General features: G+C 43.7%; 1 protein-coding gene across 1 annotated transcript in view; it reads left to right on the forward strand.

Annotated features, from left to right (window-relative positions):
- Positions 1 to 12,841, forward strand: part of pkd1l1 (polycystin 1 like 1, transient receptor potential channel interacting) — a 45,224-nt gene that overhangs the window by 1,671 nt on the left and 30,712 nt on the right. The window contains exons 4-26 of the mRNA XM_082966036.1: positions 157 to 289; positions 404 to 607; positions 756 to 937; positions 1,114 to 1,317; positions 6,671 to 6,834; positions 7,082 to 7,546; positions 7,663 to 7,866; positions 7,956 to 8,018; positions 8,139 to 8,222; positions 8,336 to 8,401; positions 8,497 to 8,670; positions 8,838 to 8,915; positions 9,092 to 9,234; positions 9,320 to 9,440; positions 9,900 to 10,023; positions 10,480 to 10,672; positions 10,758 to 10,814; positions 10,922 to 11,200; positions 11,388 to 11,648; positions 11,801 to 11,914; positions 12,028 to 12,179; positions 12,283 to 12,383; positions 12,661 to 12,721. Coding sequence (XP_082822162.1) covers positions 157 to 289; positions 404 to 607; positions 756 to 937; positions 1,114 to 1,317; positions 6,671 to 6,834; positions 7,082 to 7,546; positions 7,663 to 7,866; positions 7,956 to 8,018; positions 8,139 to 8,222; positions 8,336 to 8,401; positions 8,497 to 8,670; positions 8,838 to 8,915; positions 9,092 to 9,234; positions 9,320 to 9,440; positions 9,900 to 10,023; positions 10,480 to 10,672; positions 10,758 to 10,814; positions 10,922 to 11,200; positions 11,388 to 11,648; positions 11,801 to 11,914; positions 12,028 to 12,179; positions 12,283 to 12,383; positions 12,661 to 12,721 — 3,627 coding nt within the window. The remainder of the gene's footprint in view (positions 1 to 156; positions 290 to 403; positions 608 to 755; positions 938 to 1,113; positions 1,318 to 6,670; positions 6,835 to 7,081; positions 7,547 to 7,662; positions 7,867 to 7,955; positions 8,019 to 8,138; positions 8,223 to 8,335; positions 8,402 to 8,496; positions 8,671 to 8,837; positions 8,916 to 9,091; positions 9,235 to 9,319; positions 9,441 to 9,899; positions 10,024 to 10,479; positions 10,673 to 10,757; positions 10,815 to 10,921; positions 11,201 to 11,387; positions 11,649 to 11,800; positions 11,915 to 12,027; positions 12,180 to 12,282; positions 12,384 to 12,660; positions 12,722 to 12,841) is intronic.

A 12,841-nucleotide genomic window follows, 5' to 3' on the forward strand; every position in this document is an offset into this window, starting at 1 on the left:
GAACCTTCTAGAAACTTCTATTAAAGGTGCAATCTGTAACTGTCCTACCCAATCAATGGTGTTGCCCCTGCACTAGATTGTGAACTGATTGCAGTCTTGGTGAATGTGACAGATGGTGACATAACATGGCATAGTGTGTGACTGTTCCCCATGCAGGACAGGAGAGTTCACGGTTGAGGTGACCGTGTCTAACCTGGTCAGCTCTGCCTCCCTGACTGCACAGATGTTTGTGGTCGACCGCCCCTGTAAACCTCCAGCTGTTAAAAACATGGGACCGCTCAAGATACAGGTAAGAGTGTTACTGAGAGACTGAAGGTTTGGACCTGTTGGCATAAGGATTTGGACTGACAGACACAGGGTCATATTCAGACTGACCCCAAATTCCCCCTCCTCTCCTCTCCAGGTACGGAGGTATGAGCCAGTGGGTCTGGGGGTGACGTATGAGGCAGAGGTCCAGTGTGATGTGTTCCAGGGTCTGGAGTACAACTGGTCTCTATATACATCTACAGGCCTGCCTGTACCTCTACCTCCTGTTGACACAGACAGACAGAGCATCACCCTACCCAGCCACTTCCTACACTATGGTATCTACACCGCTATAGCTAGGGTGAGTGGAATCAAAACAGAATACACACATTCTGTAATACTATATGTTGTCAATATGTATGTTGCTAGCACTTTTCATTGAAAACCTGGCAAAATAGTATCGTTTTTATAATGATGTTATCATAACGTTGTCCTGTGGTTGTGTGTAGGTCCAGATCGTGGGCAGTGTGGTGTACAGTAACTACAGTGTATGTGTGGAGGTGGTGCCCAGTCCTCTGGTCTCCTTCATCCATGGAGGCACCAACGTGTTCCTCAGCAGCAGAAACAGCAGCGTTATCTCCCTCAACGGACAACTCTCCTATGACCCCGACTACCCCATGAACCACCTCAGGTAGCTACAGCAGTAACACTGGCTGTCAGTCTGTCAGTAGCCTACAAAAGCCTACATACACACCAGTTCTCCAGGAGAAAGGTTGGCCAGCCCTACTGCTCTTAGAGCTTGTTTTGGGATTGGCCATTTAATGAAATGGAGCCATTCTAATGTTACTAAATCCCTCCCCCTTACAGCTATAGCTGGACCTGTAAGCCAGTCAGTGCCATCGACAGCTCCTGTTTCGATCAATATGTGCCCACCTCCTTCTCTGTGATCGTGTTTCCAGTGGGGTTCCTGAAACGGGACTTTGACCAGTTCAGGTTCACGCTCACGGTCCAGAGTGGAGAACGCTCATCTACAGCTGACACCTTCATCACGGTCACACCCAGCCTGCTCAGGTGGGGATCACTTTGATGTTCATTTACTTTTTGTACACTCCCCTCCATATGTATTTGGACAGTGAAGTATTTAGCTAGCATTTTAGATTTGAGATATAATGTTTTTCATGAGGTGGCGGTACAGAATGTCAGCTTTTATTTGAGGGTGTTTTCATACATATCTGTTTTACTGTTTAGCAATGAAAGAACTTCATGTATCTCATAAATTTATTGATTTGACTGATACACACTGATAATCCATCTCTCTCTCTCCTCTCTCTGTCTTTCTCTCTTCTCTTCTCTCTCTCTCTCTGTCTCTCTCTTTCTCTCGCTCTCCTCTCTCTTTTCTCTCTTTTCTCTCTCTCTCTCTCTCTCTGTCTTCTCTCTCTGTCTCTCTCTCTCTCCTCTCTTTTCTCTCTCTGTCTCTCTCTCTCTCTCTCTCACTCTGTATTCTCTCTCTCTCTGTCCTCTCTCTCTCTATCTCTCTCTGTCTCTCTAATTCAAATTCAAATTCAGATTGCTTTATTGGCATGAAATACAATTTGTAGATATTTCCAAAGCAGTATAGTGTACAGCATTTCAGTAAATACAATAAGTACAATGCAATAAGGATAATGAAATATACAGTTAATTTCAGTAGTAATAATAATAATAGTACATATAATCATGTATACAGGTACAACACTACTGCTGTTGTATTGTGTAATCTTCGACCGATGAATGTAATGAAATAAAAATAAGATTATAAAAATAAAAATGAAGAATGTCTAATAAATAAACAACAACATGTACATGATGGTGGTTCCACTATGTATTACCAGTAAGTTATATACAATGTAAATACTTCAGCGAGTGGCGCAGAGGTCTAAGGCACTGCTTCTCAGTGCTAGAGGCGTCACTACAGACCCTGGTTCGATTCCAGGCTTATCACAACCGGCTGTGATTGGGAGTCCCATAGGGTGGCGCACAATTGGCCCAGTGTCGTTAGGGTTTGGCCAGGGTAGGCCGTCATTGTATATAACAATTTGTTCTTAACTGACTTGTCTAGTTAAAAAAAGGTCTCTCTATGGCAATCATATACATATCTGGCAGAAATATTTGTGGTTTCTCCCTCACCCAGAATAATTCCAAGTTTTATGTCATTAGTAAATGCACAGAAGATGGGAATTGATTGAGATATTTTCTTAAAAAATATGATCTTATTTGGGAGTATTTCTCACAGTAGAGGAAAAAGTGCATCTCTGTCTCTACCTCCCCTGTCGTGCAGTGACCACATAGACACTCCCCTTGAGGTAGCCATGTCTTTTTGTGATTCCCTTTTTCTATAGCCAATTGGTAGTCGCTAGGCCTGTACTTGGTCAGGATCTGTCTCTGTTTTGGATCTCTGACAGAGTACAGATATTCTGCAAATTTGTATTCTGTTTTGAGGGCCAAATATCAATTTAGTTTAGTCTGTACCAATTTTTCAAATAGGAGGTTTTCATTTCTTGTAACGGCTGTTGAATGGAGTAGACCAAGGCGCAGTGTGGTTAGTGCTCATCTTTGTAATTTAATGGAAAACGAGAACACTTTACAATTAAACAAAAGACAACAGCCAAACAGTTCTGTCAGGTAACAAATGACTAAACAGAAAAATATCTACCCACAAAACCCAAAGGAAAAACAGGCTGCCTAAGTATGACTCCCAATCAGTGACAATGATGTACAGCTGTCCCTGATTGAGAGTCATACCAGGCCAAAACAAAGAAATAGAAAAAAGGACATAGAATGCCAACCCAAATCACACCCTGACCAAACCTAAATAGAGACATAAAAAGGCTCTCTCAGGTCAGGGCGTGACATTTCTGTAGCAACTTGATTGATTTCCCTCTGTGTTTGGATAATAGGGTGGTTTAGTGCTTTTAACAGATGACATAGGGAACTCTCTTCAGGGTTCAGCTCTTGGGTTTCAAGTGCTTTGAATTGTAAGGATGTTTTGGGGCTTCATTTCAAATGGTGTAAGAATGTTAGTGTCCTTTTCTACAGATTTACAATTAAAGGGAATCTTCAAAGTTCCGCTCTGCATGCATTATTTGGTACTTTCTTTAGGATATTTAGGATAATCCTGCAGAATTCTGTATGTAGATTTTCTATTGGGTTTTTCTCCCCAAAAAATGCTTGGCAGGAATTTTCACCAAATCCACTGGAGGCAGTGATTTTTTTGTCCCAGGTAGTTGTACCGTTGGGCATGTTCAACCATGGTATTTCTTCATTTGGAGGAGTGTCCGCTGCTCTGATTCCTGGTCTTTTTCTGGAAAATCAGGACTGGTTTTCTGAATGTTGATTGTCCAGTTGATGCTGTATTCCTAAAGAATGTTAAGTTGTTCCTGTAGACCTTGATCTGTTGGTGACAGTAGGACAAAGTCATCTGCGTTGAGCAGGAATCTGACCTCTTCATCTTTGACGGTGTCCAGGGGCTGCAGATTGGTCCAACAACATTGCTAGTTTGTTGATGTAGACGTTGAACATGGTTGGACTTAAAATACACACATTCTCACCCCTCCCCCTAGTGCAAAAAACGATGTTATTTTATTGTTCCGTTTAATACTACATGTGTTGTTCAAATAAATAGATTTGATGATGTCGTATAATTTATCCCCAACGCCGCTTTGGAGGCTTTCGTAATATAATCCATCATGCCATATGGAATCAAAAGCATTCTTAAAATCAACAAAACTTTCAAATACTTTTCCTCTACTTTTCTGATGAACAAGCTGGTTTATTACTGTGTGTATTGTGTGTATTTGGTCTGTTATTCTGTGTTTGGATAGAAATGCCAATTCGTTTTGTTGCTGAGAGCGTTATGTTGTCTTAGGAAGGTCTGTATTCTGCCATTGACAATACAGCAAAACAGTTTCCCCATGTTACTAGTGACACACATTCCCCTATAACTATTAGGGTTTAATTTGTTACCTTTTTTTATACATGGGGGTTATGAGCCCCTGGTTCCAAATATCATGGAAGCAGCCACTCTCCAAAACCAGGCTGAATAGTTTTAATAAGGCATCCTGCAGCTCAGAAGTACTGTGTTTAAGCATTTCATTCCTGATGCTGTCAGGGCCACATGCATTTCCAGGTTTAAGGATTTGTATTTTCTTCCAAAGTTCAGCCTGTGTCATTTGTTAGTTAATTGGGTTCTGGTTTTTTATAATTGTGTGATCTAGGGTCCTGAGTTTTTCTTGCCTATTTTTTGGCTTTAAAGTAAGGTCTTCTGATGGTATCATTCCATAGAGACTTTCAAAATGATCTTTCCACGTGTTGCCAGTTTCTCATGATCTAAGAGTCCTTTAGGTGCCTTTTGACAAACTCCAAGCGGGCTGTCGTGTACCTTTTACTGAGGAGTGGCTTTCGTCTGGCCACTCTAACATAAAGGCCTGATTGGTGGATTGCTGCAGAGATGGTTCTCCTTCTGGAAAGTTCTCCCATCTCCACTGAGGAACTCTGGAGCTTTGTCAGAGTGACCATCGGGTTCTTGGTCACCTCCCTGAGAAAGGCCCTTCTCCCTGACTGCTCAGTTTTTCCGGGCGGCCAGCTCTAGGAAGAGTCTTGGTGGTACCAAACTTCTTACATTAAAGAATGATGGAGGCCACTGTGTTCTTGGGGACCTTCAATGCTGCAGACATTTTTTGGTACCCTTCCCCAGATCTGTGCCTCGACACAATCCTGTCTCGGAGCTCCACGGACAATTCCTTCGACGTCATGGCTTAGTTTTTGCTCTGACATGCACTGTCAACTGTAGGACCTTATATAGCCTTTCCAAATCATGTCCAATCAATAGAATATACCACAGGTGGACTTCAATCAAGTTGTAGAAACAGCTCAAGGATGATCAATGGAAACAGGATGCACCTGAGCTCAATTTCGAGTCTCATAGCAAAGGGTCTGAATACTTATGTAAATAAGGTGTTTTCATTTTTAATACATTTGCAAACATTTCTAAAAACCTGTTTTCACTTTGTCATTATGGGGTATTGTGTGTAGATGGCTGAGGATTTTTTATTTAATCAATTTTAGAATAAGAGTGTAACGTATCAAAGTGTGAAAAAATTAAAGGGGTCTGTATATTTTCCGTATGTCAGGGATGTTTGGGCTGAATGTACTTGAAAGGAAGTTGTTGATACAGGTTGTAATTTCTGGGCTGTGCAATGCTGTGTTGAAGTGTGTTGCGCTCTCAAGGGCCCATCTGTACGTTTTATTTAGATTTTGTGTGGTCTTTGGGTAGAGAAGTCTTTTAAAAAATACATTCATCTGGCAGTGGTCTGACAGTGGTGTTTTTGGTCTGACAGTGAATGCACTAATGGAGGAAGGGTCCAATTCAACAACACTGGTACCAAGACCTGAGCAGTAGGTGAACCAAAGAATCCCCTCTAATCCTGCCATTAAGAAAATACAGGCCTAAGGCTCCTTTCCATTTTTGTTCACTTCCTGATCAGGGCTATTTCTATTACTACTAATGGGACTTGGGTATAAGGAGGGATGTCCAAATATATGTCTATTACCCTCAGGGTCTACACATTCAGGTTCAGAGCCTGTTCTAGCATTAAAAACCCCACAGAAAAACACATTTCCCTCAGGTTGAAACTGGTTGGTCTCTCTTTGGAGATGATCATAAAACTGATCATCATAGTGAGATGAATCTGAGGGAGAAGCATACACCGCATCTATATATAAATCATTGTGCCTTTGTTGAGTTTTAACCAAATGTGGGTGTTACCCTTTTTGATCTGGTTCAGTGAGTCCCTGCCCTGTTTTATGTTTTAATGATAGCCTGAAGGACATTGAGTATCTATATCACCACGACACCATGTTTCTAGAACTATTAATATGTCTTGACCTTTGGTGTTAAGAAAATATGGGTTTGTAGTCTTAAGACCTAAGGTAGAGGAGTACAAGCCCCGGATATTCCAAGAACTAATAGTTAATTATCTAATTTCATATAAGTATATATCTATATATCATTTGGTGAGAATAAAGTACATAGGAAATGAATACACACACAAATATAGAACAGGACAATCCAAACGTGTGTGTGTGAATAATGAAAACTAAACTAAATAAATCAATAAAAGTGTGTGTGTAATCAATACAATAAAATTATAGTAATAATCTCTCTCTCTCTGTCTCTATCTCTCTCTGTCTCTATCCCTGTCTCTATCTCTTTGTCTCTCTCTCTCGCTTTCTCTTTCTTTCTCTCTCTATCTCTATTTCTCGCTATCTATCTCTGTCTCTCTCTGTCGCTCTGTCTGTCTCGCTCTCTGTCTCGCTCTCTATTTCTCTCTATTTCTCTCTCACTCTGTCTCTCTCTCTGTCTCTCTCTCTGTCTCTCTCTCTATAGGAGAGTGTCAGTGTATTGTTACCAGTGCCAGGGGGACGCAGTGAACTGGGACCAGTCGTTCTCAGTCAGAGCAGTGTGTGATAGCTGTGGCCCCTCCCCCAGAACCATCAGCTACACCTGGACTCTCTACCTGGTCAACTCCTCCAGTAAGGTGGACACAGACGGTAAGATATAGATCCCTCACCATACAGACTACAGCAGGATAGGTCCGTAGACCAGTCCTTCTGATGTGTAGATCCAGCTAAGTGTATAATAAGAACTCTAAAGGCCTGAATTCCAAATGAATGGGAGAGACACAGGCCCTACACTACTCTTATACAGTAGAGTGTATCTGTGTGTAATACTGTGTTTAGAGTGAAGAGTGGGGTGTTATAGTGTGTGTATGTTAACCTCTGTGTCCTCTCTTTCAAGTCCCCTTCTGCCACAGTGTGGATCTGAATTTTCCCTCCAACATCATTGGTGGCCCTACCTTTCCCCTGCCTCCAGCCCTGACTCTCACCCCTCCATCATCACCCCCGCACACACCCTCAACCACAGCCAGCGTGATGTCCTCATCCACAGAGATATCCTCAAATATGACATCAATCCCAGCCAGCTTGGTGACCGGTCTGATGTCATCAAACGTGACCAGCAATACTGAGATACAAACTACAACCCCCACAACACCCGACCCAGTCCCCGTGCCTCCCTTCCCCCCGTTGCCCCCCTTCCCCCTCCCTTCTCCATCACCTGGTGGTCGCCCCCGGAAACAGAGGTCACAGGGGTCAGTAGAACTTCAGAGAATCAATAGCACAGCTGGGAACAACCCTTCACCAAACTCCTCCCCCGAGCCCATCTCTGTTCCAATCAGCTTCACTCCTGAATCACCTGAGCCAGGTAAGGGTTAAGAGTCACACAATTAAACATATTATCTTCTGCCGACTGCTTTTCTTTGATAGGTTTCGTAGCTCTGAAATATGTTGGTGTATATTTTAAAGTATATTTTATTTCAGACTTGGGAGGGTTTGACCCCGGTGGGCCCCCTTACCCCATCTCAGAGTACCCTGTAGTTACCTTTGACGACGGCAGCATCCTTTACTCTGCCCCCCTCGGCCAGAGTGACATCGTCGAGGTGTTCCCCATCGATCCCGATTTTCCCACTGACTACGACTTCCCTTTCCCCGTCCTGGAGAGTGGAGATGTGAGCGGACGTCCTGGTAAGGAAGATGAAGGGAATAAATGAATAGATGGATGGATATATTTACATCTTTACACTTCTCTTAGTTCAGTCCTCTTTGTGTTGCAGTTGAGGGCTTCTCTCCTGGACAGTCAGTCAGTGGTGGAGTGTTAGGACCCTTCCCTGGATCAGGTCAGTTAAGAGTTACCGGTATTATTGACATACAGTAGATTAAAGTAGCAAATCATTTTAGATCCACAACTATGGGACATTGAAAAGTCCTAGATGAAACATCTTGCTGTTTTGTTTCAGATCCCTCCACAGCAGAGACAAGCTGGGACCCCAATGGGACACTAGAACCGTCAGGATATCAGACAGGCAGCTATAACCTCACTGGTAATGCCACGCAGATTTATTTCAGTAGATGTACATATTGGATTGAATAACAGAAGTATTTTCTATAGACTCATAATTTGACAGAGATTTAGTTGTGAATGTCTGTCCTACAGATTATAATGTTCCCTTCCTGGGGATAGAGGAGGGAGACCCGGGAGTGTCAGTGGGCAGGCCAACAGGTAGGGCTCACCTGTGTTTGTGTGTTTGTGTGTGTGTTTACTGCTTGTGTTTATACTGTGGATGCCTGTGTGTGTTCTTGTATGTCTATCATCAGGTGTGGGTGGTGGGAGCTCAGAGGGTGACTCTCCTCCTGTCCCAGGATCAAGTGAGGATGAGGGGAGTAACCTGATGGACTCCAGCCCCTCCCTGGTGGTCCTTGACCCCACACTACTAGACCTGCCCAGAGAACTGTTAGAGCAGGAGCTGTTTGAGTCCTACACATACACAGGTAAACATCCATCAGCATGCAATCCACTTAACTACTGGACTGTGCAAACTGTGTACATGCACAGCAGTTTTCCAGTCTCAATTCAACTAATTCAAATATAAATGGAATTGTTTTGATAGATTGACTGTACGTTGTTGTACCTGATTGCCTATTGCTTTTGCCTCTAGGAATCTCCTCTGCTCTCATCACGTTCAGACCTTTCACTCTGAGAGCAGGAAGCAGATACATGTTGGAGGTCACAGCTAGTGAGTAAGGTCCCGATGTTGAGTCTGCCCTCTGAATCTCAGATGCTGTATGATGATGAGAGATGGATGGCTCAATTCACTAATGTATTGATTAACTGATTGCTTTTTAATAAATGTCTCACTCCCTTTATCCGTTAATCAAAGTGTGTGTCCTTGTTTCCTGTTACTGAACTCAGACTCCCACGATGCAGTACTGGGGCGGACTCAGCTGTTCCTGTCCACTAGCCCCAGCCCCCGAGGGATAACCTGTCAGGTGCAGCCTAGCAGTGGCTTCGAGATACACACACACTTCAGCATTTTCTGCACCTCTGGGAAAGAGGTACACATACAGTCTAACCAACAGCAATAGTACTGTATTTATCTCCATCACCATCTTACTGATGTGTTTATTGTGTGTGGTTTAGGACCTGTTGTATGAGTACAGTTTCAGTACAGGAAACAGCCCTCCTAAGATCCTGTACCAAGGAAGAGACTTTCAGTATTACTTCAACCTGCCATCTGGAGACCCTCAGGATGACTATAAAGGTATATTACAACTCTTTTCTGCAGACCTAGTGGGCTCATAGGTGGAATGTTATTCATATTTTTCATGATTTCATAATTAATAAACATTGTTTTAAAAAACCTGCCGAAAATCCAGTGTTTATATGTCAGATTGTTTTGTTGTATTTAAGTCTTCTGTGATGTATATAATGTGTCATTTTGGGATGCAAACTCAAAATGTAATACATTTCAACTCTATATCTGACATGGTCCAGGTGTCTTCTGTTTTTAAGCCCATAACCATGTGTGTGAGGTCTATACTTTTGTTTTAAAGTAGATTTGTTTAAGACAATCAATAAACACTCTGTGTGACCCTGATTTAGTCCACTGCAGTAAAAGGTTAACTCTTATTTTATTATACTGTCCAGAGAGGAATATAGCAGACACTCACATTGTTTTGAATTTCATATCTTTATTGACACTGTGTCCCTGTTGATCCAGTCACTATCTATACAGCGGTCCGGAACAGGTTTGGAGCAGCAACTGCACCCTGTCCTGTGACCGTCACAGTCCACCCCAGCTTCATCAGGAACACCTCCTCCAACTCCAACCCTGATATGGAACTGTAAGACTGACTAACTACCTGACTGACTAGTTGACTGACTAACTGATTGACTGACTGACTAGTTGACTGCCTGACTGACTAGTTGACTGACTAACTGATTGACTGACTGACTAGTTGACTGCCTGACTGACTAGTTGACTGACTAACTGATTGACTGACTGACTAGTTGACTGCCTGACTGACTAGTTGACTGACTAACTGATTGACTGACTGACTAGTTGACTGCCTGACTGACTAGTTGACTGACTGACTGACTAGTTGACTGACTAACTGATTGACTGACTGACTAGTTGACTGCCTGACTGACTAGTTGACTGACTAACTGATTGACTGACTGACTAGTTGACTGCCTGACTGACTAGTTGACTGACTAACTGATGTATTGGTTGATTGGTCATTGGTTTGATTGATTGATTAGAGGCCTCTCTCTCTCTCTCTCTCTCTCTCTGTGTGTAGTTTTGAGTCAGGTTTGAGGAACCTGTCTGGTCTGGTCCAGTTGGGGAACAGCGTAGAGATCCGTAACTACATCATCCTCCTGTCCAGCGTCCTCAACAGACTCAGCCAGGACCCCACAGCCAACACACCCACTCAGACACACACGCGCACCGCACTCATCAACGCTGTTTGTCAGCTCGACATCAATGACCAGGTACACACACTCGCACGCACGCACACACAGATGCACACTCAAAGTAGAGTGTCTAGTAACGATCAGTTGTTGTGTGTGTCCCTAGCGGTCCATGACAGATAACGTCTACATGCTCAAAGACCTGATGCACCTCACCCACCAGGTAAGAGACCCTTTACATTGGGTCAGAGCTTTATATGGCTCTGCATAGAGATGTATGCAGGATAGACGCATAATACATTATGTATTAACAGTGTGTTGTTGTCCCAGGTATCGTTAGCCAGTGCCAGTGTGGTGGTGGGTCATGTCCAGTCCATCTCAGACCTGTTCCACGAGCCCAGTGTTCCTGTTCCCTACCTATTGGACAGCTGGACCCTCAACACTCTGGTCACACTGCTGTCATACAGCCTGCAGGCCACCCCCACTACTAATGATGTCAGACAAGACCAGGCCACTGCTGATGATGTCATACAGGCCACGCCTACCCTCAAAGAACAGGCCATACAACTCACGACTGACAGTCTGCAGACTACTGATCAATTACTACTGGTGAGATACACACTCTCTCTCTCTCTCTCTCTCTCTCTCTCTCTCTCTCTCTCTCTCTCTCATTTCTCTCTCTCTCTCTCTCTCTCTCTCTCTCTCTCTCTCTCTCTCTCTCTCTCATTTCTCTCTCTCTCTCTCTCTCTCATTTCTCTCTCTCTCTCTCTCTCTGACCCTCCTCTCTGTGTTTTAGAAATACATCCTGTTCAATAAGGTCGAGCAGCACAACGTAACCACCAGTGTCATGGACCTACAGACCACTCACCACGACCGTGGTCTAACCACAGTCATCAGCTCTGGCTCAGCCACCTTCTACCTGCCTGACTCCCTGGACCTGGTCCTGTACGGTCGTAGGAGGAGAGAAACCACAGATGGACCACAGAGTCTCTGTGTCCTCAGCCAGCTGACCACGTTCACACACAACCTCTACTTCTGGACCAAGACACCTGTACTGGTGAGATACACACACACACACACACACACACACACACACACACACACACACACACACACACACACACACACACACACACACACACTTGACATCGAGATGATGAAGATGATGATGGTGATGATGATGATGTGTGATGTGTGTGTGTCTTTCAGCTGAGTGGGCCAGTGATTGACCTGACTCTGTACAACTGCAGCACAAGGAGAGAGATTCCAGTACGCTCGCTCTCCCAACCAATCAACATCGAGTTCCCCAAAACACCTAGAAATGTAAGCATTCACTTTCTGTTTGGGATTATGGACAGATTGCCTGTGTGTATGTGTGTGTGCATGTGTGTATGTGTGTGTGCATGCGTGTATGTAACCTTTCATCTCCCCCACAGGTAAGTTCTTTATCGGAGTTCACTCTCCTGCGGAGCCAGGTGAACTACCACGGTTTCAACATTACCCAACAGGCCTTGCAGGAGGCCATACTGGTCAGTGTGGAATTCACGCGGCCCCCCAACAAGACCTTTCCCATCATGCTCCTCTTCAGGTGTGTACAAGCCTTTGAGTACAGCTTCAAACCTTCAGTTTTAGAATAGACAATTTCCTCAATTCCCATATTATGTCAGTTAATTGTGTGTGTGTGTTCTCAGGATGTTTGAGAGGCCGACCCCCAGCTTGTATCACATCCACAGCATCCATCACTGGGACAGAAACACCACTTACATCACCCTGCCTCCATCATACCTCACTGGTTAGTCTCGTATCTCTCTTTCACTCTCTCCCCACTTTCTCTCTCCCTGTCTCTATCTCGGTCTATTTCTCTCTCTCTCTCTCTCTCTCTCTCTCTCACCCACCCAAACCCTCTGTTCCCCTCTCTCCCTTGTCTCATTTGCCATATCACATCATCTGTCTTTTGTTGTTTCTAATTGAAATGATATGTTCTTTTGTCTAGTCACTGTGATTGCATGCTAATGCTAAATGCTCCCTGTAACATGAGGATGATAAAGTGTTTCATATGTTCTGTCCAGCTGCAGGGACAGGCTACCTGGCTCTACTCAACGCTGACTACAAAAAGACCCCCAGACACAAGTAAGTAACATCATCATCATATTATTATTATTTTACTTAAACAACCATAGGGAATGTTATCATTTCTACTGAACTTCCTCCAAGAGCAGCTGGATATCATCCACACATCCATTTTGTTCC

This window comes from Salmo salar, chromosome 19 (assembly GCF_965601325.2).
Source record: "Salmo salar chromosome 19, fSalSal1, whole genome shotgun sequence".
Lineage (NCBI taxonomy): Eukaryota > Metazoa > Chordata > Actinopteri > Salmoniformes > Salmonidae > Salmo > Salmo salar.